We start from the raw sequence: 27790 nt of genomic DNA, 5'->3' as shown, positions 1-27790 counted from the left end.
GATATCAGGATAGGCCAATCAGAGAAGGGTTTGTCAGGTAGAGTGGGGCGGGTCGTGGCCAATATCGCCTCCTGTGGCGGAGAATTTCGTTTTCCCATGATGCACTTGTGGTTCCTTTCTATCTCGCGCCTTTGCCTCGGCGCAGTCCATCTTGCCTCTCATATCGCTGCTGTCACACTCTGCCAGCTCGTCGTCGGTGTTGTTGTAGTAAATAATGGCGGCATCGGGAGGGGGATTACCATCTCCCGCTACTGTCGCGGGCTTGAACACCCAAGCGCCGGCCCGGGCTCGTTTCCCGGGTCGGCCGTGCACGGCTCGCAGCAGGTTGCGGTCGGAGAAACGCACCAAACGCGGAAGGCTGGGCTCCGACGACGGGGAACTGGCTGCTGAAGGGCCGAGGCCCGTAAACATCGGCCTGGCGTTGAGCGAGGACCCGTCGTTGCTGCGTCTGCTCGGGGTGGTGGAGAAGCACAGGAGGCGGAGAGATGCGGGCTTCGACTCCAGCAACAGTGAGGAGGTGAATAAGCTAACTGTAGCACGTCAACTAGATGGGCAACAATACACGTAATAGGACATACAAGTCAGTTTTTCAAAAGAACGGCACGTTAATGAATTTGTTTGTTACTTTCTTAAAGTGTTCAAGCTAACATAGTGCTAGTTAGCGTTTACTTAGCTCGCGAACACTAACCCCAAATGGGCATCGTAGCTAGCCGCTTGCCTGCAGGGTTGACGCTATGCTTCAGATGGTTTAATTTGGGAATATTTGGTTTCATTGGTTTTGCGGATATTAATAGTTAATGGTCTGTTTTGAAGTTGCAACCGTCATGCATACAGAGATCGCCGTCCGTCCAGCTGAGTTTGCTCGCATGAAAGGAACATTAGGCGGAAACTTTGGCGGTATGATAACAATCGTGAACGCGTTTTGTTGTGGAAACCAGTAACGTTAGATGTCTTTTATTTATTCACCCCGTGACACGTTCTGCGGAATTGAACTTCCCACACTTTGCTGACATGCACAGGTTGGTAATCTTGTCGTAGTTAAAACGTCGCTGGAGAGTGATCCCCACGTTGGAGCGGTCAGCTGATTGCTCGGTGTTTTGAACTTGTGATGAGATGGAGAGGAACGTTACCATGACGTGATAATAATAATATAACAACAATAATAATTATAATAATAGTAATAATAATAGTAATAATAAAAAGATGAATAGGAACACAAAACCTGCCTTTCTAAAACCTAATTATATGTATAGTGCAGTGTATGTAAAAACATTAATAATTCCCATCATCCATCTATCTCCCTTTTATTATTGAGATTGTTGTTGAGGTGAAATTAACGTGGAATCAAAGCTTTCTCCAATTTTTTACTTAGATTTATATGGTCAGCTCATATTGTTGGTTGCCTAGACATTTGTAACAAATGCTATTATTGTAAAGTGCCATTCTACCTGCTGAAATCAAGTCTTGTATATTAACATTATATTATATATATGCATTTTACATTTAGTTAGAAAAGATGGTTGAAAGACGATCATGTTTAGACATTGATTGCTAGGAGATGGAATTGGTCAGTATTGGCACCTAGTGTCCAGTTGGAAATTTCCTCTTCTGTTGAACTCTCTGTTTTTAAAGGTGGTGTTAGTTTTTCACATGGTGTTTTATTGTGTCTGCTTTTTTTTTACAACGTGTAAGATTTCAATTTTACTTTTATTAACTTTTATCTCTGTAACCAGTGCATCCGTAGTTACCTACACCCAGGTACTACAGATGAAAATAGTCTTTTTGCATTATCTGTTGGTCCATGGTGACAAGTTATGATGCAGTGTGATGCATCTTTTAAGAGCTTCAGTAATTTGTAATGAGACTTAAATATCATACAACCAATAAGAGGAGGACTTGAATCTACCACAAATATGTTAATATTTTCAGTGTTTCTTCAAAGAAGCCAGTGTGATACATATCATTAACGTCTAAAGTGCTCTCATAGGAGCGCCATCCAGACAGGGTGGTGATAATGATTTAATGCCAGGTTGGACCTAATCTTATTATTTAATCTAGAGACCAGAGGCTTTATTGTTTTTGACATCAGTCAGGCTTCACTGATGCAATCCCTTTAGAGTGGACTGTAACAGAGTCACATTGCTCGAAGCTTGTGGGTGCTGTTCAACTGGAGTACCCCACGTCACATAGTGCCACACACTCATGTGCTCTGCAGCGGGTTGGAATAGATATCGGATGGGATGATTTCATGTCTGAGAAATCTTTGGTGTCTTTATTTTGCGCATGAAGATGGATGTGAGTAATTGGCAGTCAAGTTAAAGTGTGCTCTCTTGATGTTCTTTAGTGTACAATCATTGCATCTGAGGTAGATGGGTGCCTGGATGTGAGGATGCTGGAGGGTGTGTTCCAATTAATCAATGTAAACCTTTATAGCAATGGTGATTTGAATGTATATTTCCTGTACTCCGCTCTATTAAAATGCCAATTTCTTCTTTTATTCCACTCTAGCTTGAGTGCTAAACTCCTGATTTATTTCAGATAAAAAATATTGTTGCATATCTCACTTACAATTAGACACATGCAGAGATGGTGCACACTGTACAGGCAGATAATCTCCTGAAATATCTCTTGAAGTTAACTCTCATTGAAACATTGAAACCAAAATCTGCTTTGTTTAGTGCCACTGTTGGGATGTAACACTAAGCTGTAGCACTGAATGACTGTTAATTAAGTGATGACTCACATATGGTACTAAAGGGGCATTCCGTAAGAAACCACGTCACTTTTAGACTTCACTCCTTTCAAGTTGAACTGTCTTATACATTAACAGGTAGGAAGAAAACAGAGTGTTATGGTATGAATTAGTGCACAGGGGCCCTCAGTTAATTCATTGGACTACCACCCCACCTAAGCACGGATAGCTTCTTTAAAAGTAAACAACGGCGTGGTTCTCTGATTATGGGAGAGCTAACAAAAAAATTTGATCCTCAATTTCCCAAATACATTAATATTGATATTAGGATCCGGTGATATTCATTCTAAATAGTTTAATTGGTGGTCTCTTTGTAGGCTGGTCAGAAGAGCCGATCAGCTGAAAAAAATGGATTTCATGGAAACGTTTTCAATACTGCTTTGTGTCCTCATTGTCAAATTGACATCTGCTGAAAGTGAAAGGGGCAAGGTTGGAAAGTTATTTATGGAGAAATGCCCCTAAAATTCCTTATTGAAGAGACAGAAGAAAATGATTATGTTTTCAATAAAGAATTTTAGGTGCTTTCTAAGTTATGTTGTGTTTCAGTGTGTTGTTATGATAGCAAGGTTACATGGCATTTGTCAGCTTTAAGCCATATTATGACAATGATGGGATTCTCATGTTTTGTTTTTCGTGTCTGCATTAAGCCCTGATTATGCTTCCGCGTAGTTGCTTGGAGACCGTGATGGTTCTGCGTTGGGTTTACGTGTCGAAATGCAATTCAATGCCACACCGGTAAAGGGCGCTATGTTTTTTGTAAAGACTGACCGACCAACCGAGACTCTTGACGTATATCGTCGTTAGCCTCGTTATAGCGTATTTGTTTACTTTCCGGCTTTAAACATCCACAATTTTTCAGAACTTGGTGTTTTATTTCTTTGTGCAAAAGCAACAAGGTGCAAACAATAAAAGTAGCCTTTTAAAAGTTTAAATGGCGGTGTTTGAGTAGAAACCGGATAGCGGTCTCCAGCGGATGTAGTTAGCGGACCAATCACAGCCAATGCCGCTGCGTTGGTGTTGCATCGCCTCGACGCGCGTCTAGGATTTTTGGGAGGTGCACGTCAGGCCCTTGCGTTGGACGTAAGGGGGGTCCGCAAGGACGTAAGGGGTCCGCAAGCCCCCATGCGTTGTGTCGACGCGGAAGCATAACTTGGGCTTTAGGTGATTGAAGTGGTACAGCATACCTGTCCTATCTTCCTTCATGTCCAAATGTATTATAGTCATTACAAGGTTCTGCTTTTTCTGTGTTTTTCTCCAGGAGGAAGTTTTCACTGGATTTGGGACCACAACAGTTTTTCCACAGAAAGCTCCTCAGTCAACATTACTTAGCCAAGAGCTTCCCCAATCTTCAAGGCGTTCTCTGGCAGCAAAGTCTGTCATTGGAAAGATTATACCCAAGAGCCGAAAACCAACTCTTATTGGGAAAATTGTACAAAGGTCCCCAAAAGAAGAACAGCTTGACATGGAGAGCCCAACAGAAGACAAAGAAATACCCAAGGTGGTAATTAAACTGCACGGCAAGCAGGTAGCTCTCACTGCAAAAGCCAAACATGCAGGTGAGCAGGCCTCAGGTAGACAGAGCACTACAAGATCAGCTGACCTTATCAGGAAAGCAGGAAAATCAGCACACTCAGGCAATACGCAAAACCAAACGGCTTCTAACCCAGCTGGTCGCACAAGGCAACCTTCCAAGGTCAGAGAACGAGGTGAGGTGTCGGAGGACTCAGACACAGACCAATCGCAGCCACAGAGATCTGTGAAAGGCATGAGGGGCTTTCAAATTGGGCACACCAGACGCACATCTCAGGCAGTCGCACCGTCATTCACGTCCTTTCACAAACGGCAGAGGAAGAGAAAAGCCAAGGGTATGGGTGCCTCTCCAGAGGCTGGAGCTGAGGCTGGTGCCCAGAGTGGAGAGGAGGCAGCAATGCCTCTTGAGTGCAAAGCCACAGACTCTCCTGATAAAAGAAAACAGAGAAAACATAGATCATTGTTTGGACACAGGCGAAAGCAACCAAAAAACCCTCCTGAATTTAGACGACCAAAACTGGGTAGTAAACGGACTAGGCGTGTGTTTTACACATACGTACCTGAGCCTATTTTTGCTATACCAGTGCCGGACGGCAATGAACAGCAGCCGCAAAGTCAAAATATGATTCAATCCGAGGCTGAGCCAAGCTCAGTCCAGCAGAGTTCAACCAACTCATCCACTCCTGTAATGAGTGCACGGTCATCGCGCGTTATTAAAACTCCAAAGAGGTTCTTGGATGAGGGAATTATTTCCTTTCCGAAGGGCTCTCTCTCAACATGGCTGAAAAGTCAACAACGAGAGGACGGAAAGCCAAGTCCATCATGGCAGGAGTCAGACTATGATGGAAACTCACTGCAGCCGGACAGTGCATCAATATCGGTGGCTGACAGTCCATCTGCAGTGACAAACTTCTCATCAAAGCCCAGGACAGGCACGAGCCACCTAGAGATCTACAAGAACCTCAAGAAACTGACCTTGAAACTGGCAGAGAAAAAGAAAGGCCACATCAACACTGAGGGGGACGATACACATCATGGTGACGGTTTGACCGCTCATGTCAGGAAGAGACGACGGTCAAAGCTTGTGATGGAGGAGATGGACTCTCCTGGTGTTGTGAGGAAACTAGCCGTGATGGTCAACGCTGATGTGAAAGCAGACTCACATTTGCCGTTATCAGATACAGGCACCAATGGTAAGAATGCGTTCATATTTTTGTGTAATTATTGATAAATGTCTTGTTTTTACAAATGCAACATATGCTTCCTTTTACGAAATTTCTACTGGAATAGTAAAACATATTTTTTTAACATTAATGTGTCTACACACTTTAGTTTCAGGTACACCTGAGACAAAATAGCAAAGACTTTTTTTTTATTTATGAATTTCAAGAAGACAGGTCAAATTAGAACTAGACAGGAAATACTTGATGGAGAATGCAATGTTGTGTATATATAGATAGATACATATCTAGGAAGTTTTAAAGAGTGGTTACCTGAGTGTTTAGTTTATGTGTATTTTCCAGGAGGTTATGCAATTACTGGGCGTTTGGTTGTTTATCATTTGACCAGAGTTGCTTTATTCATTTCACACAGATGAAGCAGGAGGTGTGACTGCGGACAGTCAGGAGGCGATCGAGGTCAGCGGGCCCAGCCATCGGATTGGTCTCAGTGGTGCTAATAAGACGATGCTCCACCTGCTGAAGAAAGCCAAAGTCCAGCTCATCAAGATTGATCAGCAGAAGCAACTCAAGTTGACACATGTAAGAATCAAAAGATAAAATCTGTGCAGAAGAAATCAAGATTTTTAGAACGTACTTGAATAGATCTGCCCCATTGTCACCCTAATACGCAACATTGGTGCCAGTACAATACAGTATAGTATAACTGTTCATGTAACATTTGATTTGTTGCCTGTTTGAGTCTTATTGTAATGTTGGCTATCTATGAAAGAAAGCATCGTAACATAATTATGTGTTGCATCTCTTTCATAAAACCTTGTTTTTCTTCCTCGTCTGGTCCGATAGTTGGGCTCCGGAGAACCACGAGTGCCAGTGAGCGGAAGGAGGAGGAGGAGAAGGAGAGTTGGCATGTCTCCAAAAGATCTCAGTCCTCAGGTAATACTTTAAACTTGAAAATGTGAGTTTTTATGTTGTCTTTTTTCAGTTTTAGTGAAGCAGCATCAGTGTTCTGCATTTGTTGTAATCACACGTGTTTGGTTCTAGCGTCGATCGTTTATTATGCGACACTGTAACGCAGGCTGCCTGTGTTGTTTGTGTGCAGGCAGTCATGAGAAACAAACTATTAAAAGTACAGGGCGTTGAGCCATAAGGAAAAAAAGTCATACTTTTATACTTAAAGCAGTGGAAGCTGCTAAATCAATAAAAAAAATCCAGCTTTCTTGGGGCACCTTCAAAGTAAATACATTCAAAAACAATCAATATACAAGACAGTTATAGCACCTCAAGTAGTAAACTCAAATTACATGAGGAATATATTGATTTGTTTCTAACTTTTGCACTAAAAAATGGACACTGTACTTTTTGTGTTTGTGTACAGGAGCAGCCTCTAGGTGGTCCGAGGATCAAACATGTGTGTCGGGCAGCAGCGGTGGCTTTGGGGCAGCCCCGTGCCATGGTGCCCGATGATATCCCCAGACTCAGCGCCCTGCCACTTCACGAGAGAGAGGGCATCACCTTTTCTCCCGTAGCAGAAGGTAAAGTGCATCTACATGTGTTGTTGTTGAGCAGAATGCAGAAGTTAACTTAACTGTAGCTTGACTCGAGGAAGATGAGCAGCTCGTTGATTTTTGCAATGCATTGTGAATATGCAAAGATTGTAATTGAGGTTTAAGAAGCAAGAAACCTACGTTTCATCATAATTTTTTTTCATTATCATTGCAGTTATGGGTTGACATGGATGATAAATAGTTTTATTAGAACACAAAGGGGGGACTTAAGAAGACTTTACCACCTAATTTGTAGCTGCAGGTCACGGTCATGGTAAAGCATTGGATTCAGTTTTCTCCCAAATAAAGACTTCAAATTTTTGTTGCCTGCAGTTGGCAGTAAAATTTCATGTATTTCATAAATTAACATGTTTTTGTCTCTTTTGAGAGGCTGAATACTTGTATGATAAACCTCATCATGGTTCGACAGTGGATTGTGTATGTAGAAAGCTGTTAAATCCGTTACTGTCCGCACCATCAGAACTGCAGCGAGCACCATCACAGCTCATCAACTCATCATGGTTCAAGTGTTCATTTTAGCAAACGTTTGAATAAATGAATTCATTTAATTTGGTTAATCCATCAATCAGTTTAATATATATGAATCCGTCACAGACAAGTTCAGAAGCTTACAGCATGTCAGTGTGCAGCATTGATCTTTGCTGCAGTGCAGTTGGAGTTACTACATTTCTGGATTCGTCAGAAAGACTACATCATTCACAGATTGATGTAAAAAAAAAAAAAAAAAAATAGATCGACATGATACCGTTTATTGCCATGCTCTCAGGTAGGTTAACTGTTTTTTTTCTTTTCTTTTATTAAATTGCTCCTCAATGCTTCATTAGCATTTCTGACAGTTTTTATTTGGCAAAGCTGCTCTGCTAATGTATTATAATCAACACATTTACCAGCTAAAATATTTCAAACTGGTATAGTTACGCTTCTGCAGTTATCAACACACAACATTAAAAATAGATTATTTTGTAAAAGAGCACAATATTGATAGCTTTTGGCAAACGTAACCTGCTGAGCGCAAAACATAAACTGCTTTGTTAGCTCAATGTAGTTGTAACCAAGATATTTGCCAGCAAAAATATCTTTTGTCACACACAGATTAGCCACCGCTGTTGGAAAGCTTTACCCAACACTGGTCGAGTGAGCATCACTCAGTAAGAGGTGAGGAAGTGCCGTTTGACAAGTAGACTCACTGCCCTGAATTTTGTCTCCTAATGAACACATCTAGTGCTGTTGGGAAGCACAATGTTATTCCAGCTACATTATTCATTTAAAATTATGACGGTAATGTGCCAGCTGGCATTGAAATATTATCACTGGGGGATGCCAGAGGTTGTCAAAGGAATTGAGTTTCAAATCTATTCTATATCTATCCTAGATTTCAACCCCAAAAAAGTCAGGAAGGGATTTTTCCACCAGAGGCTCCTGATGTGTTCGTCCAGGCATCTAACTTTATTCTTTCTAAATTCTGACACTTCAGGCAGCCAGTAGTAACTTGTAGCTGTAGAAACCAGACAAACGACCAGTTAATGTGTGTATATAAGCACCTTCAATCACAGCAGTTAGACCTGTAATGTCTCCTGCAAGCTGAATAGTAAGTTTTTGGCATCCAATGATGTCACCCCCTCATTACATGTTCTTAAATAATATTTGCCATACATATTGAGGCTCTTTATACCCATCCTATCGGTCTCTCGCTTGCAGATGTGGCAGATGATGACGATGACGTCACTGATCGGGGAAGGGCTCAGTGGGTTGTCACTCAGGAACACATCCAGAAGAAGAGGAGGAGGAGGGGGAGGGGGAAGGGCCACAGGTTCAGAAAGAAGAAGGCCCAGAGTCAATATGCACCTGGGGGAGTCCGTTCCCGCCGCTGTGGATGCTGCAAAGGCTGTTTGATAGAGGACGACTGCGCAAAGTGTACCAACTGCCGCGATAAGCCCAAGTTCGGGGGGCCCAACACCAAGCGGCAGTGTTGCATGTAAGTTAAACTAATCACACATTTAGATAGTTGACTTTTCAGAGACAGGCTGGTCAACAGGCTGATTTTACTGCATTCCTGTGTTATGTGGGTTGGGTTTTTTGTCATTTTAAATGTACATTGAGTGAGCAAACGTCTGTACAAGTGACGCTGAACTGTGTAACCTGTCATTTACAGTGTATTTACATTGTGATTACCTTATAGTCAAACAATGGTCGGGGTGTGGTCAACACAAACAAGTAAAGGCTGGATCATTTTTCTTTCATCTTGTAAAGACGGATAATATTATGGGCATTTACATTCAAGTTTGACAACTTCGTTTCGAGTGCATTATCGATTGTTTCCGTAGGTGGTGCTTAAAATTCTATTTAACCTATTAATGAAGCGTGGAAATACTTTAAATGTCTTTCTTGTAAACCATTAATGTAGGCCAGTCAACTATTACAGTCAAACACATTCATAGATGTCTACCACTTTCAAAACTTTCCCTTTTGATATACAGTTTAATTACACTGCACTCTTTCTTCTTCCCCCAGATACAGGAAGTGTGAGCGAATCGAGAAAGCAAAGACTGAGCGCGTCATCAAACCATTGAAACGTATGTCTCTAATAATTAATGTTTTCTCCTGCTTTCGTTTTTCTCTTTTGTCTCTTTTGCGATGATAATTTCTCTCAAATAAATTCAACTGAATATCCAGATGTTTTCACAACATTAATCATGTGTCTCCGGTTTCTCAGTTCAGGCAAGGCATTATTCGGGCTCCGTTTCAAGCAGCGAGGACACAAACTGGGGATTTGGAGGCGCAGACGAGGGATCGTCCTCGATGACGCCTGAGGTCAGAAAAAAGTCCCTGCGTAACATCACACCACGCTGCTACAGCAGCTTGCTGATATCCGAATCTGAAGGAGAAGAAGATAAACTGGATGTCAAGCCAACTGTAGCTGCTGCTGGCAACCAAGGTAACCAAAGCTTTTTTTTTTGGACTAAAACATCTGTGTATTTTCTTGGCACTGTATTCTGTATTTGTAATGGCTTAAGACCTTTGACATGATTAATGTTGTGAACAGTCTATCATATTATGCCCCCTGAAAACACCAACAACGTGCATTCGAAAATATAATGAAAGATTTTGAGGATATACAGATTTTTTTGTTTGCATTACACACACACTGCAGTATATAGAGAGTTACACAGAAACTGACAATGTAAGTGCACAAAGATAATATAGATGGGGACTGTGTAGGACAGCTAGCTATATCCTCTGGGCAGTTTGTGTAGTGGAGAAGAAGAGAAGACAGGCTTGTCATATTAGCTCACTCTCATCTAGAAAACCATTTCCAATGCAAACATCTTCTTGGTTACATAGTGTACTGGTTTTAACCAAAAAAAATAAATGTGATGAATAAATGAATATGATAAATGCAGAAGAATCAGGATTGTGTCTTTAGATCTCTCTTTCTTCTTTTGGAGGTGTCGTTTCTCAAGATGGCACATCACTACCGGATGACCCTCCGAATGAGGTGGTGAAGCCTCGCCGGCCGTTCTCCAGAGGAGCTGTGGGCAGACCCAGAGCTTTGAAGGTAAAAACAACCAGCAGATTTCCCTCCTTACTTCCAGTGTTCCACCTGATCAAACCTGGGTCAAACTGTATTTTTGGAAAATGTTTTTATTTTATTTTTTTGTGCATCTTCTGGCCTGTTAAATAATAAATAAATCTTTTTAAATCTAAATCTTTTACTACATATTATCAACTAATCTGTCAGTTCAAAAATTAAAGCTTAACTGACAGTTTGGACAAAAAAACACAAGTATTTCCAAGGAACACTTTGCTCAGGTCTGCATCTCACTGTTGTTTTCTAATTTTATTTTAATCATCTGTGTTGGAATGGGTGGGTCTAATCTTTCAAATTCAGCCTTGCTTAACTTCCGTTTCTGACATTGAAATGTCTCTTTCATGTTTAACACCTCGCATGTGCTTAACCTCATGTTTTATAAATTATAGATTAGTTAAGGTTTGTTCATGATAAAACACAAGTCGGTTCCTCTTTTTGGATCAGGGCTTTGACACATAATCTGTATCTTAACTGGAGGGAAACGCTCTCCTAGCAAGGAGGATTTAGGGGCATCTAGGGTTTGCAGATTGCAAACAATCCTGTAAAATGAGAATTTGTACTTTACACATTTAGCCACCAAGTTAAATTTTTTCTTCTGCGACATACATATATAATACAACATTATTCACACGTGGCAAAGGGTTTCTGCTTGGGACTTTTCATCATGAGGAGACGCAAGATTCAGAAAATAGAAATAAATGACCTCCCAATCCAAGTGTGAGCATTGAATAGGCAAAAACAACAACCACAATAACCGAATGTTATCACTTCAAATAAAGAGACTGTTTAAAAAGAGAGGGAGAGAAATAAATGCACAAAACTAGTTATCACATGTTTAGTTTCACTGAAATTTAAATTAATATTGCAACAAACAAAAAAACTAACAATAATAGTATAAGCCTTTTGGCAACAACACATTTTTTTATGTTTATCATCAGTACAGCTGATTAGTAAAATCCACCATCACTTTCTAACACCACTATTTTCAGTGTTGAAAGGGCTGCTATACTGCTGATAATACTCTGCTAAGCTGAAGCTGCCTGACTCTTTGCTTCTGCTTGTTCTAGTTGGCATGTACATTTGATTTCTTTGAATCACATGCCAATCTAATCAAGCAGTCTTGCGAATTAGGAACGGTTTGCTCTTCCACTGTCAAAGCTTTGTCTTGAAAGAATTGCACATGATTTTTGCTTTTTTTTTATTATTATTTTTTACCTTTTTTAAATCGGCATTGCTTGAATCTTTCATAAGAAATTCTGCCAGATTTATATAAAGACACTGCTCCCAAGTGTTGAATGTCTCCATTTGTGTTTGTTTCTTGTGAATTGGTGATGCATGCCAGTTTTCATGTCATGTTATGTAACCATGCATACACACACGCTCATAGAATGAAGAAGACCCTGTGCATGCATGTTAAAATCTGAAACCTCATGGCCTGAGGTCATGATGACTATCTGCTGCTCCTCATTGATGTCTCATTGGTTTGTGTTTCTGCAAGCCAAAAGCTACATTTGAATATATATTTGAAAAGCTAAAAAAAGAAAACAGATGTTCAAATATGGAAAATAATATTCACTTGTGAAAGCAGCACTGTCAAGGCTGTCTGTCTTGCAAGCACTGACTGGCCTGTTTTGAAGGGAGAAATTTAATTTTACGTCAAGCTAAACTAGGAATAATTCAACAACAGCCACACTGATGGAATAACACGGTGGCTGAGGGAGTGACATTGTGTCCTAACAGCAAGCGCTACGTTACGTCAGATAAGCAAACCACATACTCATCACCTGTCTGAGCTGAGATCAGACTGGAAACCTAACCACTTATCTTCCAGAAACAGGAAGTAGGAAACTTTCAGGTGGCTTTGTTTAGGTTTTTGCAGTGAAATGAAGAGGTATTGCCTCCTTTCAACTTCACGAATCAGCATTTCCACAGTAATTGCAACGCATTCAAAAAGAGTGGTGGGAATGAATAGACATAGGGGTTCGCAAAAGTTCAGCTCAAATTGGTGTCCTGCTTTGCTCGTGGCTTGTTAGGACACGGTGTCATCGACACAATGGACAGAACTAGTTTGAACCAATTTGTTCTTTTTTTAGTACGAATATTGAAACGTTATTTTTGCCAGCCCTACAACCCAGTAACTCCATCTTCCTCCTCCTTCACGCGCCAGCAACCAAGGAAGCCGTCATATTTTGAAGACGAGAATAAAGAAGAAAGTACACCAAATAAACAACGTGTTGTCTACATGAGTGGATGTAAAAAAAAAAAAGTGGCTTTTCCTGGTTTCACCCAATTTATGGGCTTTTATTAGCTCCAGAAATCTTGGCAGAATGTAAACAAACGGGATTGTTGACAGTATGCTGGTGGATGCAAAAGGCATGCTTCGACATTTTCTTTTTAAAAAACATTATACCAACCAATAAACTTACAATACAACATGCATATATCTAATTGAAGAACCTGCATGGAGGAAATCACACAATGGAAATGCACATACATATCTGCACATCAGTTTTCCTGCCACACATCAGAGATTTTTTTAATGACAATACACATGAATACATATTTGATAGTGTCTATCGTAGTGTAGACATTAGTTTCTTAAGTGTTCTTTGTACTGGTGCATGCATAATATACTTAATGTGTGCCTCTACAGCTGCTCAATGCATCTTCTTTACCTTATTTTTACCTCTTATTCCTGCCTAATCTTAAAATCATAGCACTACCTTCTTTTTCTGTCACTTTGGCTGCTGCCGGTCGCCACCTTTGCATGTCACTAGTATTTGTGTCACTTTGGAACCTTTCGTGCTGGTTGGCTTAGGCAGTCCCCTCCTCCACAGGAACAGGAGAACACGGAGGAGACGGAGCCCAGAGAAACATTACCAGAAACCTGCCCATCCAGAAGCCCAATGCCGAAGCTGCAGAAGCAGCTAAAAATACACTTACACCGTCTGCCTGATTTTATCCTGCAGTCTGCCCTGTCTTTGCCAGAGCAGAGTCCCCAGTCTCCGGATCAGTGTCCTGCACAGTTGCATCCAATATTGTCCCAGCTTTTAACGCACAGTGCTGTTTTACATTCCTCACCACATTGTCCCCTGTCCAAGCCTGTAACGCATCCCGAGCCTGCATTTTCACCGCACCATATAAGAGACTCTACGCAGAAAAATCTGCTGTTACGTTTGCACCGTTTGCCCAAGACTCTGGTGCAGTCGGCCTTGCATTTGCACAAATTTATAACATCACCACCTCAGCAACATCCCCCGTCCATACTGCACTCAGAGTCTGAGGTGCAGAACCCAGATGTTTTGACTGAGACGCACGGAGCTAACATAGCTAAAACTGTTCAAGTGCTCCATCAGACTGTTGATCCACAACCCATAGAGTTACAGGACGGCACCCAAGAGGATCTGGAGGACAGACGAGGGCATCGGCCTGAAGAGAAGGAGGACGGTTATGTAAAAGAGACAGTGCTGCAAAACTGTCCCGCAACTGACAAACACTATGTCCTTCGTTCCCAGAATCCTGCAGAGTGTGCATCAGTGAACACCCTGACTGGGTTAACTAACGGGTTTCCCCAAAAGGGCCTTTTGCAGAACAAGTACAAGATTCGTGTGGACTTCAAGGTGAGTTTTTGATCTTGTGTTGGGTGCAGTTTTTACAGAGATTGGATTGGAGTTAGAAATTAACTGGTCTTGATCAAATTGCATTATCAAATACCAAAGAAGAAGCTGATCTCTTTTTCTCACCTTGTGTTTATCAGGAGGACTGTGCTGTCCAGAATGTATGGCTAATGGGCGGCCTCAGCGTCCTCACTTCTGTCCCTACAACACCGCAACCTGTCTGCCTGCTCTGTGCCACTAAAGGACGACATGAGGTAGTTCACACAGCTTAAATAGTGTTACTGACATCAACGTTGTTCTTTCTGTTCACGTTACACACGCTGTATCTCCAACCCCATGTTTGCTGATGTTTCTGTTTTGGTTTTTCTGCAGTGTCAGAAATAACACTTCTGTTTTACACTTTCATCAGATGATATTCTGCCAGATCTGCTGTGAGCCTTTCCACAGCTTCTGCCTCTCACCGGAGGAACGCCCCCAGAAGGAGAACAAGGAGAACTGGTGCTGCAGGCGCTGCAAATTCTGTAACGTGTGTGGCCGTCGAAACAAGAACACAAAGGTATACCAAAGTGTCACGTTAAACCAAAGTAGTTTCTCGATGTTTTTCAGGGATTTGCTCACAATCTTTCAATACAATAGTGACTTTATTTTTATTATTTTCCCCTCTAGCCTGTGTTGCAGTGTAGAAGATGCCAAACCTCCTATCACCCTTCCTGCTTGGGACCAACTTACCCTAAGCCATTGAACTGCAACATGCCTTGGGTAATACCTTTTAATAGTCTGGTGTATGTGTCAAAAAGGCCACCACACTGTATTTCATGGACAATGTATGGGTTTTTCTTTGCAGTGTGAACTACTGTAAGGCCTCATGTTCGCTGTTTTCTGACATCGTTGTGTTTGCACAGGTGTGCATGACATGCATCCGGTGTAAAAGCTGCGGCGTGACTCCTGGAAAGACTTGGGACATGGCCTGGAATCACGAGGAGGATCTTTGTCCTGAATGCAGTTCTCTGCACAAAAAAGGTAAGACCTCTGAGACAGTGTTTTCTGAAGGCTTTCTAGTCATATTTTTGAATGCTCATTAAACACTTTTTTCAAATAGCAATCAACAGTGCTATGGAGTATAACCTTTAACCAAACCAGTCCAATGTTGCTTAGAAGGAGGACATGATTTACATGCATAGTCTGTTTTCAAATTAAAATGTGTGGCACTAGAAATGGATGATGTGATTAATGAATCATCTGTATGTACATCAGGTAATTTCTGCACCATCTGCCACAAATGTTATGACGACAACAACCAACACACACAGATGATTCGGTGCTCAGAGTGCAGCCACTGGATTCATCACACATGTGAAGGACTTTCGGGTAAGTAACACTCCGTTTATCTAACGAATATAAAAACTAGGAAAGTCCAGGTTTATTGTTTCATAAGCTCAACACCGTCTTGAGTTACAGTATGTGGGAGAATACGATAATTTCTAATATTACAAAGGATCAAATGTTGCAAAATGAAAACATCTGTTTGTGTGTTTAATAAAATACTTAGAGCTTAAATAATAGAAGAGCGCCTACACTAATTTCAATGCATCTTGTACTTAAAGAGGGACATTAATGCTTAAAGACCCACTTTTAATAAATTATGGTTCTTAGTCTATTCATAAATGTAGAACTTTGATATATTGTAGTAGATGACAGTTCAGATATAATCTCAATCATCATTATAGCCTCTAAATGTGTCCATTTGTCATTACAGATGAGCTGTTCGCGTTGATGTCGAGCCAAACCGAAGACGCGTTTTTCACCTGCTCACCCTGCAGCAAGCACCAAACTGAACACAGCGGTTTGAAGGAGAAGCTGCAGAGCAAGCTGATCGCCGGGCTGGAGGAGGTGCTCACTGACCTGCTTTCTGATGACACCGCTCAGCACCTCCTTGTGTGTAAAATGGTAAGAGTTTAGCCGCAGTACGTTGACGGATAATATCCCAGAACAGCAATAAAAAGCTTTTACATTCCCTTTGTTTCAAATTGTAAGTGTAATATTGGTTGTTTGGTCTTATTTAAAGGATCGATGTGTGGGATCTAGAAGCATTTAGTTGCAGAAATGTGTTTTTATATTGGAAACTATGTTCATTAGTGTATAATCAGCTGAAACTAAGAATCGTGGTTTCATTAGTTTAGAATGACCTTCATATCTAGATCGGAAGTGGGTCCTCTTCAGAGTCTGATGTGTTGCACCACAATGTTTCTATAGTAGCCTAGAATGGACAAACAAAATGTTGGCTCTAGAGAGAGCCTTTACGTTACCCGAAAGCCCGCGTAGTTTTCCATCGCTCTTGGAAAGGGAGGGGTGAACAGGGGGTGGGGTGTTATTCTGCAATCTCTCCACTAGATGCCACTAAATTCTACCTACTGCTCCTTTTTAAACTGTTGTTTTTGTGTTTTCAGTGCAGCGAAACAAACGGCACACAATTTATCAGGGAACAGCGACCAGTGTGTGATCTTCAAGCCATTGAGAAAAAGTTCAACGGGGGCAGTTACACCTCAATAGTGAGTACACTCTTCTTATAAGCTGCCAAGAACTGCTCTTCCTGTTTATATTTCAGTGCATGTTTCAAAGCAGTCGGCAATAAATGGAATACAGCAAATGCTGCCACATTCTTTGAGGGAAATGTATAAAAAACGGTTCTTTTTCTGCTTGTGATTGAACCCCTGACCTGCTTTTTCCCTTCTCGCTCCCTCAGAAAGCTTTCCATGCAGATGTCGTCTCTGTGATGAGGAAGTGGCTGAAGGAGGAGGAGCTTCTCCCTGAGGACAAGAGACCGACCCGTCAGGCCAGAGTACACTATGTCAAAGTAAGCTTTCCTCCCAAATCTCCCACTTTTTAAATGTATTTTTAGAGACCTATCTTTCATTGATTTCCAACAGAAATCTACTTCACATTTTCCTTCGGCTTCAGTTTGCATGGTTATTGTTATTTGACAGCCTGGAATGTTGAACTGAGTCATTAAATAAATAACTATGTAAACACTGTTTTGAGTAAATCATTTTACCTTTGATCTTACTTTAATGAAATGTTTCTTGCAGGTGATAGAGCATGTGTTCAGTTGGTTTCCTGCAAGCCATTTGAAAAAATGGAGCTCCCTCTCCGAGGAATTCCCAAGGTAATTTACCAAGTGCAATAAACTTAACATTATGATGTTTATTTGAGCTTTATGGCATAGCAGTTGAAGCTTCAGGCATGTGTTTAGTCAAAAATAATTTATGGAGAATATAAAAGTGTCACTCAGGGCACAAATGTCCTCTCTGAGCCTGCCCTCTGTCTTACCTCTATCTTTCGCTCTGTAGCGGCATGCTCCCTGAGGCAGTCCTCCCACCATCTAAGGAACACAGCTATGCACAGTGGCTGGAAAGGACATACCAGCTCAAAGTGTCCAGGGGTCCAAAGACGGGGAAAACTGAGTCAGTGCTGTCCTCGGTCACCTCACAGCAGCCTGGTGTCCCCTACAGCTGCCCTCTGTATTCACATGGTATGGAAAATGTTGTAGACTCTTCTGTATCCTGTATGCTGAGGAATGTGAGCTCAGTTAAATCCTTTAGACTTCCAGCTGTGGTTAATTTGTAGTAGAGGAGGTTTAACATTTACAAATGAATCTGCTATTATGTATTATACAGTATAGTACATTCTAATCAATAAGGACTTACGATTTGGCATTAACTAGTCAACATCTTAAACAATCTGAGCCATAAGAGCAGGTCTTCCTTTAACTCCAAGGTTGTTGGTTCAACTCGGCGCTTCTATCCACATGTTAAAGTGTCCTTGAGTGAGATATTGAATGCCCCTCTGATAGGCAGGCCAGCGCCGCCACCATCGGTTCCTTTGAATGTGTGTGTGAATGGGTGAATGAGAGGGGAATTGTAAAGCGCTTTGTCTGGTAAGGAGACAAAAAAGGCACTATAAATGCAGTCCAAGGTCATTAGAATTTCAAAATAAGTATATTCTGCACTTTAGGGATTGTGGTGGTTCTTCTGTTGTATTAGAAACATAAATACGTCAATCTTAAACTATTATTCTTCACATTTTTGCATTTGTAAGAGTAATAATTACAAATGCTCCATCAATACATCTCTACTTATATTTGCTCTCTCGGGTTTGAAATAGATGTACATGTTCAGTTTGTCATTTTTTTTTTCTCGCAGGTCGAAAAAGTGATTTGGAAACAACTAAGACTGAAGATATGAGGCAGTGTGCCTTGTGCCAACAAAATGGAGACTATGCTCCCAAGGTGAGTTCAGCTATTTTGCTGTTTTTTTTACTGCAAGGGCTGCAACTAATACATATTTTCATCTCGAATGAGTCTGCAAATAGAAGAATAACCCCCTCCCCCCCACCACCACCACCAATTGTTTCAGCTTCACTGACTGCAATTCTCAGGAAAAAGTCTCCTACTTGAACACAGAAATGGGATGCATCATGTTTTCAGTGACTGTACATTATAACTCTTCCAGTTCAACATGCTTCTCAATGTTCTCCACACCATCTCATAAAAATATCTACTCTACAACTTATTTAGTAATGTGTATCTATTTTCCTCTTAACAGGATGCAGGAAGACTGTTGTACCTGGGACAGAATGAGTGGGCCCACATTAACTGCTGCCTGTGGTCTGCAGAGGTGTATGAGGAGAATTGTGCTCTGTTGCAAGTGCACACCGCTGTCTCAAGAGGGCGCCACCTGGTAAGATATTACCAGGAAATAAAATACATGTTTCTGGAAGCTAAATGTTTATTTGCAAAGTGTTGCAGAACTCAATGATAAACCAATTTGAAAAGTATAATGATCATAACATCATTGTTGTCCTCCATTTTACAGCGTTGTGATCGTTGTGGACAGTCGGGAGCCACTGTGGGCTGCTGTCTCTCCACCTGCCAGAGTAATTTCCACTTCATGTGTGCTCGTGCCCAGAACTGTGTGTTTCAGCTGGACAGGAAGATGTACTGCTTCAATCACAGGGATCTTGTCAGTGCGAAGGTAAAGATGCATTCCCCCCGGTTCCACTCCAAGGTTCTCTTTTATTCCCATTAGAGTTATAAATATTTCATCAGAGGGGAAATAATTACTCTTTCTGTTTACCTACGCATACCTCACACATGCTGATTTTCTCCACATTCCATTGATTTATGGTTTACCATACATCTCCAGGTGGTTTCTGGGAAAGGGTTCGAAGTGGCTCGACGGGTCTACGTGGACTTTGATGGGATCAATCTCCGGAGAAAGTTCCTCACAGGCCTTGACCCAGAATCCATAAACATGACAATAGGTATGACTATCTTGGTTGTTGTGGGGTTGAGCTGCTTGACTCCTGTACATGAAACGTTTCCATAAAGGGATTAAATATTAAAGCTATATATCAGACTGCCTTTAATGTGCTGAAACCTAATATCCTTCCTTCCTCAATTTTCCAGGCTCTCTGCAGATTCAGAAACTTGGTGTGTTGTCAGAGCTGTCGTCAAATGGGAGGATGCTGTATCCGGTTGGTTATCAGTAAGTGCTCATTGTCATTATGAAACTGATTTGTTACTTAAAAAAAATACTTAAGACAGCATTGTTTATGATTCTATTTCGAACGAATCTAGCATGATTATTGTTCTCAGAATTACTTTAATTATCTTTGGTTTGAATATTACTCCTGTTTGTCTTTTCACATGAACCCATTCTCCCCCCCCTTCCTTTTCCAGATGTTCCCGGTTGTACTGGAGCACCGTGGACCCCCGCAGACGCTGCAAGTACACTTGTAAGGTGACAGAAGTGAGCACGCCTCTCCCTGGTGAGGAACAAGATCCGAGGTGGGACCAAGAAGAGAATCACACCATTGTCCACAGCCCCAACCGTCACAGAGGTCAGCAGGAACTCTCTATTTATTTTTATGTTGTTCATTTTAGCCAGTACTTGCAGAAATGTTTTTGCTAAAAAAAAATACAGAGTTGACCATAAATGATTAGCCTAAATCTAATTCTGTGAAATGCTTCTTTTGCAACGTACCAGATATGGAGTCCCCAGATTGTTTAAGTACTTCATCCAGCCCGATCAAGTCCACTACTCCATCACCGAACTCTAAACAGCACAATACACCTGAACCCAGAAGTCCTGGTTACACACAGACCAGGAGACCAGCAGGAGGCTCATCTCGACCTCTTCCATCTCCAGGTAAACCATTTAAGTTGTAGTTTTAGTGTCACATCTTAATGTATTCTTCAGGTAGACGCAATAAATTGTTGCCTGTTCTTCACTCTTTGTTTTTTGATGCTCTCAGGATCCGCACTTCCCAAATCACATCACATCCTGACATTGAGGGACCTGGAGGATACCCGTCGCCCACGCAGGCTCTCATCAAGAAGCCGCTGCAGTTCCTCGCCAACGGACAGCGACCCGTCTGTACCGATGACCCTCCGCTCTGGCGGCACCGTCCACTCCAGATGCGCCCTGTTCAGCTCCCCACCTAGGTCATCAAACCTGGGAGCAGCCTCGCCTCCTTTGTCACGACAAAACTCGGCATCGCCAGTCTGGAGCTCTCCGCCGCGATCCAACTCCAGCATTTCTGCGGGGCTGTCGCCTCGTAGTGCAGCCATCACTCACTCCCCCAGAGGCAGGCAAAACTTTAAAATCACCACTCCAGTTTCTGCAGAGGTTCCCCAAGACTTTCTTGCATCATCTGAGGCAGAAGACGCAGCAGTGGCCACAACCAACGGGATCTCACTTGCCCCTGATAACCTGGAAGAGGAGGTAGCCCACCTGATGGCCCAAGACATGCCCTATACTGTGTTTGATCCCGACACAGAGGTGGCGGTGGCCTCCATGCTGAATGCTAAGCTTGAGTTCGATGAAGCTCTGCTCACAGAGAATGTGGCACTTCACTGTGGAGCACAAGGTGGGAGAGGAGAGGTAGAAGGCATAGTGCAGAATGTGGAAATGCAAGTAGATAACAGGGAGAATTCTGAAGATGAAGCGTCAAGCCATTACTTTAAATTTTCACGCACAGTGGTATGCGACGCAGCTGGCAGCTCAGACGCCTCGGGTCAGCTCACTTCATCACAGTCGATCTCACAGTTGGATGGCGCAGACGGCGGGTCAGAGAGTGATGAGAGTGAGGCGGTCGATGACGGAGCTCAGGACACGGAAGGCGAAGATGGAGAGAATAATGTTCACGTCAACCTTAACACACCTACTAAACAGCTGACGGTGGCGCTAAAGAGGCTGGAGCCAATCTACACCGTTTCAAAGTCGACAGCTGAGCTAGCGTTTCAAGGAAATTCTCCACCATCTGATTTTCTTGACGCAGGTTATGGAAACGATATGTCAGTTCAGGAGGAGGAGGTCCCGATGACCTCTGAAACGCTACCATCTCAAAATGAGATGTTTTTGGACTCCACTACAGGCCATTTTGTTTCTGCTGAATGTGCCAATGTGGTGTTCCCAAATAACATTGAAGTTTGCAATAAAGATGAGAACAGCTCATCGACCGACTCCGTTGAAGGATTTAAAGATGACTTGAATGACCCCGACTACTCTCCAGAGCAGTCGCCGGGTCCTGAGCGTAAAACCAAAAAATCCACATCACCAATGAAAGCCATCATCGTGAAGACAAAACATCCAGCATCGAACCTCAAACGCTTGTCCCCCAAACCGTGTCTTACACAGCAGCACAAGCTCAAATTGATGATACCCGCTCGACCCACGAAGACTGTAAATAACGCGTCTGCTTCCTCTGCTGCTGCCGCCGTTGCAGTTCCACGCACAGTCACCTCCCCGATTGTGATCAATGGTTTGAACATGCCTATTCAGCGTGGCGCCTCACAGGGCAGAACCATCGCCATTCGCTTGGACAAGTCGAGGACAGGAAGTCAGCAGCAGGTTGCCATTCAGAACCAGGCTGCAGACACGAGCTCAACGGCATCCCCAGCTCCTGCCCCTCAGGTCCTTCTGGTCAACCGACAAGGTCAGATTCTCATCAAAGACCCAAGATCAAACACTTATCAGTCACTTAGTACAAACTCTCCTGCCTACAATAAAATAAGCCAAATTGCCAAGATACTCCACAGTGGTAATGCCTTACAGCGCTCAGTCCCTCGTGTCATAATAAAGCCTCGATCCAGCCTCCCTGCCACAAGCGCCCCCTCTGCCGGTAACAGCACGGCAACATCCGAGAAAAAAGTCATTTTTCGAGTGGTGCCTGTGAAAGCCATCGGCACTCAAGGTCCCACAACTCCGGTCAGTGTGCAGAGGGCTCCTGAAGCAGTTTTGTCTAACATCGAAGAAAGCACAGCACAGGCTATTATCGACAGGGCCATGGCTACCCACCGTGATGCGCCAATTATCGACAGGGCCATGGCTACCCACGGTGATGCGCCAAAGACAAAACCTATCATCCTCGCTAAAACTAAGCGGCCAAAGAACAGACGGAGTCGCACACAGTTTCAGGACGGAGAGGTCCCAGATCAGTCACCGGCTGCATGTTCAGAGTCCCCCAGTGAACCAAATTTAGACCTGCAACCAACACCTGCTTCATCACGCCACCAGGTGAGGGTTAAGAGAGTGTCATCGGTGACTGAGCGGCCCTCCAAGAAGAAATCCAAGATGGACTTCATGAGGGATCCCTCAAGTGAGCTGGATGAAGTTAATGAAGCCAGGTATTCAAAGATTTGTTTCTTCTCTAGTTGTTTTTACTGCAGTGTAATACAGAGTCAAATATTATTACTCCAAACAGAGTTGGTTGTGAAATGATAAAAGTTCACATAATTGTTTGATAAATTAAATTTTTGCATGATTTTACTATTTTTTTTTTGTGGTGTTTGCAAAACTTTATGCCTTTTTAAACGATTTAAAATGTTCACTTAACAAGCCTGTCTTTTGTTTACCAAACGTTTTCTTTTGTTTTCTTCCAACAGGCCGAGTGGTGTGAGAATGAAAGCTCCATCAATGAAGGACATCCTAAATATGGACCAGGAGGATATGTTGCATGAACCCAAGCAGAGGATTGCTCTTCCACCACCACCACCTCCTCCTCCACCCTCCAGGTTAGTTCTTCTTAAAGGTACCCTCATTAGGGCCTTATTACTCTGCTATAGAGTACCAAATGATTAGCGTTGGGTTATATGAATTTACCCACCTCCATGTTTGATTAATAGAAATATTCGATTTAACTTAAAAAGGAGAAGATTTTGCATTAACAGCTATTTAAATACATTTAAAAGCAACACTTTCTTTCAAACAAACTTAGTTCCTTTTTTTTGGAGATGGAAAAAAATGCACAATTCTGCCTTTACATTGTTAAAATGTGTTAATTACTGTCCCCCAAATGTCCTCATATTTCTTGTTTATGCTTTTACTTATTAATTTGTTCTTTCTGCCCAGGTGTCGACTTGAGAGTCCACCGTCAAACGCACAAACCAACAGTTTAATTCAGGGTAAATCACACACGTGGGTCAGCGCTCGTCACGGAGACCTCTCTGAATGGGGCCCTTATTCAGGTTTGCAACTGAATCTTATATGTTAATTTGTTTGGAAAAATTACAACAGCAATTTAATGTAATGTGGAAACAACTGAGAAATATTTTTTTGATAATTACTAGTTAAATCTGTCTTTAGTTAAAAAAAAAAAAAAAAAAAAAGCTTAATTGTAAAGTTTTCAGATGATACCTTGCTCTTCAAGTTGCTACACAAATTCTAATAATTCATAATTTAATTTTACAGATTTTTTCAGCATTTAAATGGTATCATTGCTTTTCTGGAAATGTTTTGCAACGCTGACTCATTTGATCTGACAGGTTTTAGCTCAGAGGAAGATGCATCTGCACCCAAACACAGAAAGAGGACATACATGAACCAGCCCCACCTGCGTTTTGAAATCACCAGTGATGATGGCTTCAGTGTGAAGGCTAACAGCATAGAAGGTAAGAGCTTCTGGTTTCCTGCCTCTGAATATGTAAACACTGCTGAGGAAAGAGGGAGCGACTTAACATTTGAGAAGAAAAACAGAAAATTGTCAGCAGCTTTGCTCTCAGACCTTCCTTATCTCTCCTCCCTCAGTCGCCTGGCGTGCGGTGATTGACGGCGTCCTTGAAGCCCGAGCAGGCTTCCACCTGAAGCAGCTGCCTCTGGGTGGGATGAGCGGGCCGCGGGTGCTCGGCGTCGTCCACGATGCCGTCATCTTCCTGCTAGAGCAACTGCAGGGTGCCGTAAACTGCAAACGCCACCGCTTTCGCTTCCACCGCTGTGATGACATTGAGGAAGAGCTTCCCCTCAATCAGAGTGGCTGCGCTCGTAGTGAAGTCTACACACGGTACACACAGTTACTCTTAGTCTTGACTGGTTTCATTTTAAAGAGCTTTTAAGTGTTAATCATGTTTATTTATTATATGTTGTCGTTTGGTATCTTTGTTTCAGATTTTTTGTCTGTGATTTAAATTCTTCTTTCATCTTTTCTTCCTCTTTCTATAATCAGGAAAGCAACTTTTGATATGTTCAACTTCCTGGCATCACAGCACAGAGAGCTTCCAGACATAGTGGGTCCCTTTGATGAAGAGGAGGATGAATTCCCACTGAAATCTTCCAGGTTAGAGGATTCAATTTGTGGCACTTTCTTTTTTTTTAACCTTCAACCAAGTGCACTCCAAAACTCACCAACAGCAATTTTATCGTGGATGGTATTGTGGCAAATGTCATGTCCGTGTTGACGCTACCTTTTGTGTGTCTCACTCTGACAGGCGAGCCACCAGCAGTGAGCTTCCCATGGCAATGAGATTCAGACACCTGGAAAAAATCTCCAAAGAAGCAGTAGGAGTTTACAGGTAATGGCAACAAAGAACGGCATGAGATTATATTACTGTCCAAAATAATGTATGTGATTAAATCTATTTAACCGTTTCCTATTCTGTAATCCTCCTTTTTAGATCTGAAATTCATGGTCGCGGCCTTTTCTGCAAAAGGAACATTGAGGCTGGCGAGATGGTCATCGAGTATGCCGGCACGGTCATCCGCTCGGTCCTGACTGATAAGCGGGAGAAATATTATGACGGCAAGGTTAGTAAACATAATCAGAGTTTCTGTCTGATCTTCATTCCTGTTTAATGTAGAGCTGCACCGAGCAATGAAATTAACAAAATAGTTGGCAATTATTTTACTATTGTTCAACGATTAAATGGTTTTAGGTAATTATTTAAGAAAAAAAGTGACATTTCTCTGATTTCAGCTTCTCAAATTTCAAAATGTTCTAGATTCTTCAATCTTCGCTGATTATATTTGAGATGTGCAAAAAACACGACATTTGAGGACATAAATAATTGACAGTGAAAATAATTGTTGGTCACAGCCCTAGTTGAAGGTTTTTAATGTGAAGGAACAGCAGTAATAGTAGTGTAGGTTGGTCATTCAAAGCGCAGGATCAACAGTTTCAACTTGAAATGATGAAAAATACTTAAACAAGATGTAATTACAGAATGGAAATTACATTTACAATTAAAAGCTTATATTTTAACATTTTGAATGTGTTTGATATGTGAAGATAAAGACTAACCTGGTCGTCTCAACACTCTCCATCAGGGCATCGGCTGTTACATGTTCCGCATCGACGACTTCGACGTGGTGGACGCGACGATGCAAGGCAACGCGGCTCGCTTCATCAACCACTCGTGCGAGCCAAACTGCTACTCTCGCGTCATCAACGTAGACGGCCGCAAGCACATCGTCATCTTCGCCCTGAGGAAGATCTACCGGGGCGAAGAGCTCACCTACGACTACAAGTTCCCCATCGAGGACGAGAACAGCAAGCTGCACTGCAACTGTGCGACGAGACGCTGCAGACGCTTCCTGAACTAGTACAACACACGCACACACGCGCCACGTGCCAACAGCCATCTTGTTTAACGCTCTTGAATTCAGGAGACAGACTTTGATGAACTGATGAAGGCCTCCGTTATGAGGTTTCCGATACACAGACCTGTATCTACTGAAAGTCTTCGCTTTGTTACTTAATTTATAGACTGCTGGAAGCACGTTTCTGTCCTCTGACCTGCTGTGAACAGCGACACAAATTAGATTGGAGCCATATGTCAAAGCCTGGGATGAATACTATTTATGTGATTTCAGACTGCTGGGTTGTTGGTCTGTAAGGGAGTGCGGTTTAATTAAGGAAGCTGCATTTGGGTGGATTTGTGTAGTTTTACCATCCCATTCAACAACATTCTTTCCGTTTTAAAATTGTCTTATTTGTCAGCAGCCTCTGCTGGAACTGGGGCTGGACAAAAGCCTGGAGGCAAATGTTAACAGCTACAAATGGTGCAAACTAAAATAACCTCATTGCAGCTCTTACTGTGTAAAAGGGGACTCAAATAAATTGCCGATCAGAGACTGTTTTTTTGTAAATACAATGTCGCGGAGAAGGATGAGGAGAATTTCTTGAGCACCTTACGTTGTCACGACCTTCTCTGGCAGCACTGGTGTCGCAGCAGACGGGGCAAATGAATCGACACATTTGACTCAAGGCACCTGGTGGTCATTGTTGTGCAGCTACATTTTAACCTCAGTCTTGATACAACACGTTTTGTGAGCAGGCACTCCAATATTTTAGGTGCAGGTGACAAAAAGGTTGTTTTAATATAGTCACCCCCCCCCCCCCCCTCCTCCATTAAAGTCAGTTGATAGTTCCTGTTTTTATTTGTGATGGCAGAGATGCTGTGATCTGAATGCTTTTATCCCTTTTCTTTGTTTGTTAATTTGTGTAATTTAAGGTCTATGAGGGAGAGTTTCATTGGTGCGGGGCTCAAACTGAATATAGTGATCTTGCTCTGCAGAATCCCTTATAAATCTTTTTGTATATTTGAACAATAAATGTATATTCAACAAGCTGATGGAAATGTATGTGTTTGAGCTTTCAATTCATAAGTGAAGGCTGACTAATAGAACAGAAATTATTGCTGGGTAATTAATTAATCTAAGTTAATCTTTTTCATTTTTTGTGGCTTTTTTTTTTTTTTTTTTAAACACCCTCTTCCTCCTGTTTCTTTGTCCCTCACAGGTGTACTACCTCAAAGGTGTTATGAAGCAAGAGTTACATTTTATTACGCAACACATTTGGTGGGGAAAATTGCTTCCTCGTTCAATCCTAATAATCATTTCTACTTGCTATTATGGAAACAATAAGAAAATCAATATTGAACACAAACTTTCTATTATGCATGCGTTTATTTTGAAAGAAATGGATGCCACCATTTTTTTGTGCTCATTACCCCGTTTGCCGCCACACCCAGCTCATGGATTTTTTTTTTTTTTTAGGACTGACCGAGCTTTGTTACTTTATGGGCTCACTATGGATCCTTGCCTGTGTATAGTTGTATAAAGAATTTCTAAACCTGTTAAATATTTTTTTACCTTCAATTTCTTTTCTTTTTTTATTTATGTTCAATAAAAATTTGAAATGTTTAAAAAAAAAATGTGTATTCCATTTCCCAATGTTTTAACACATACATTCATTAAATATCACTTGTTATTCTAAGGTAAACA

General features: G+C 41.9%; 1 protein-coding gene across 2 annotated transcripts; it reads left to right on the top strand.

The window, feature by feature from the left end:
* Nucleotides 1-99: 99 nt before the first annotated feature.
* On the top strand, nt 100-27720 carry kmt2ba (lysine (K)-specific methyltransferase 2Ba). 2 transcript variants are annotated; one of them, XM_084032243.1, is made up of 36 exons: nt 100-517; nt 4011-5475; nt 5876-6042; nt 6307-6396; nt 6839-6995; nt 8727-9003; nt 9540-9601; nt 9742-9963; nt 10475-10584; nt 13455-14237; nt 14375-14488; nt 14644-14790; nt 14901-14993; nt 15137-15254; nt 15489-15602; nt 15991-16181; nt 16682-16783; nt 16978-17088; nt 17321-17397; nt 17582-17763; nt 18434-18519; nt 18836-18970; nt 19106-19264; nt 19436-19553; nt 19699-19777; nt 19972-20132; nt 20279-20440; nt 20547-22920; nt 23179-23307; nt 23645-23760; nt 24058-24183; nt 24320-24572; nt 24735-24845; nt 24997-25080; nt 25183-25312; nt 25832-27720. In XM_084032243.1, the coding sequence occupies exons 1-36, from the start codon at nt 215-217 to the stop codon at nt 26105-26107; spliced, it is 9384 nt and encodes a 3127-aa protein (XP_083888369.1). In that variant the 5' UTR covers nt 100-214; the 3' UTR covers nt 26108-27720. The 2 variants fall into 2 exon arrangements, with proteins under 2 accessions (XP_083888369.1, XP_083888370.1); XM_084032244.1 differs by having other exon boundaries at nt 102-517; nt 14133-14237.
* Nucleotides 27721-27790: the final 70 nt, after the last annotated feature.

The sequence above is a fragment of the Eutrigla gurnardus genome (genome assembly GCF_963514095.1).
Source record: "Eutrigla gurnardus genome assembly, chromosome: 17".
Lineage (NCBI taxonomy): Eukaryota > Metazoa > Chordata > Actinopteri > Perciformes > Triglidae > Eutrigla > Eutrigla gurnardus.
This window is presented reverse-complemented; position numbering and strand designations above follow the sequence as displayed.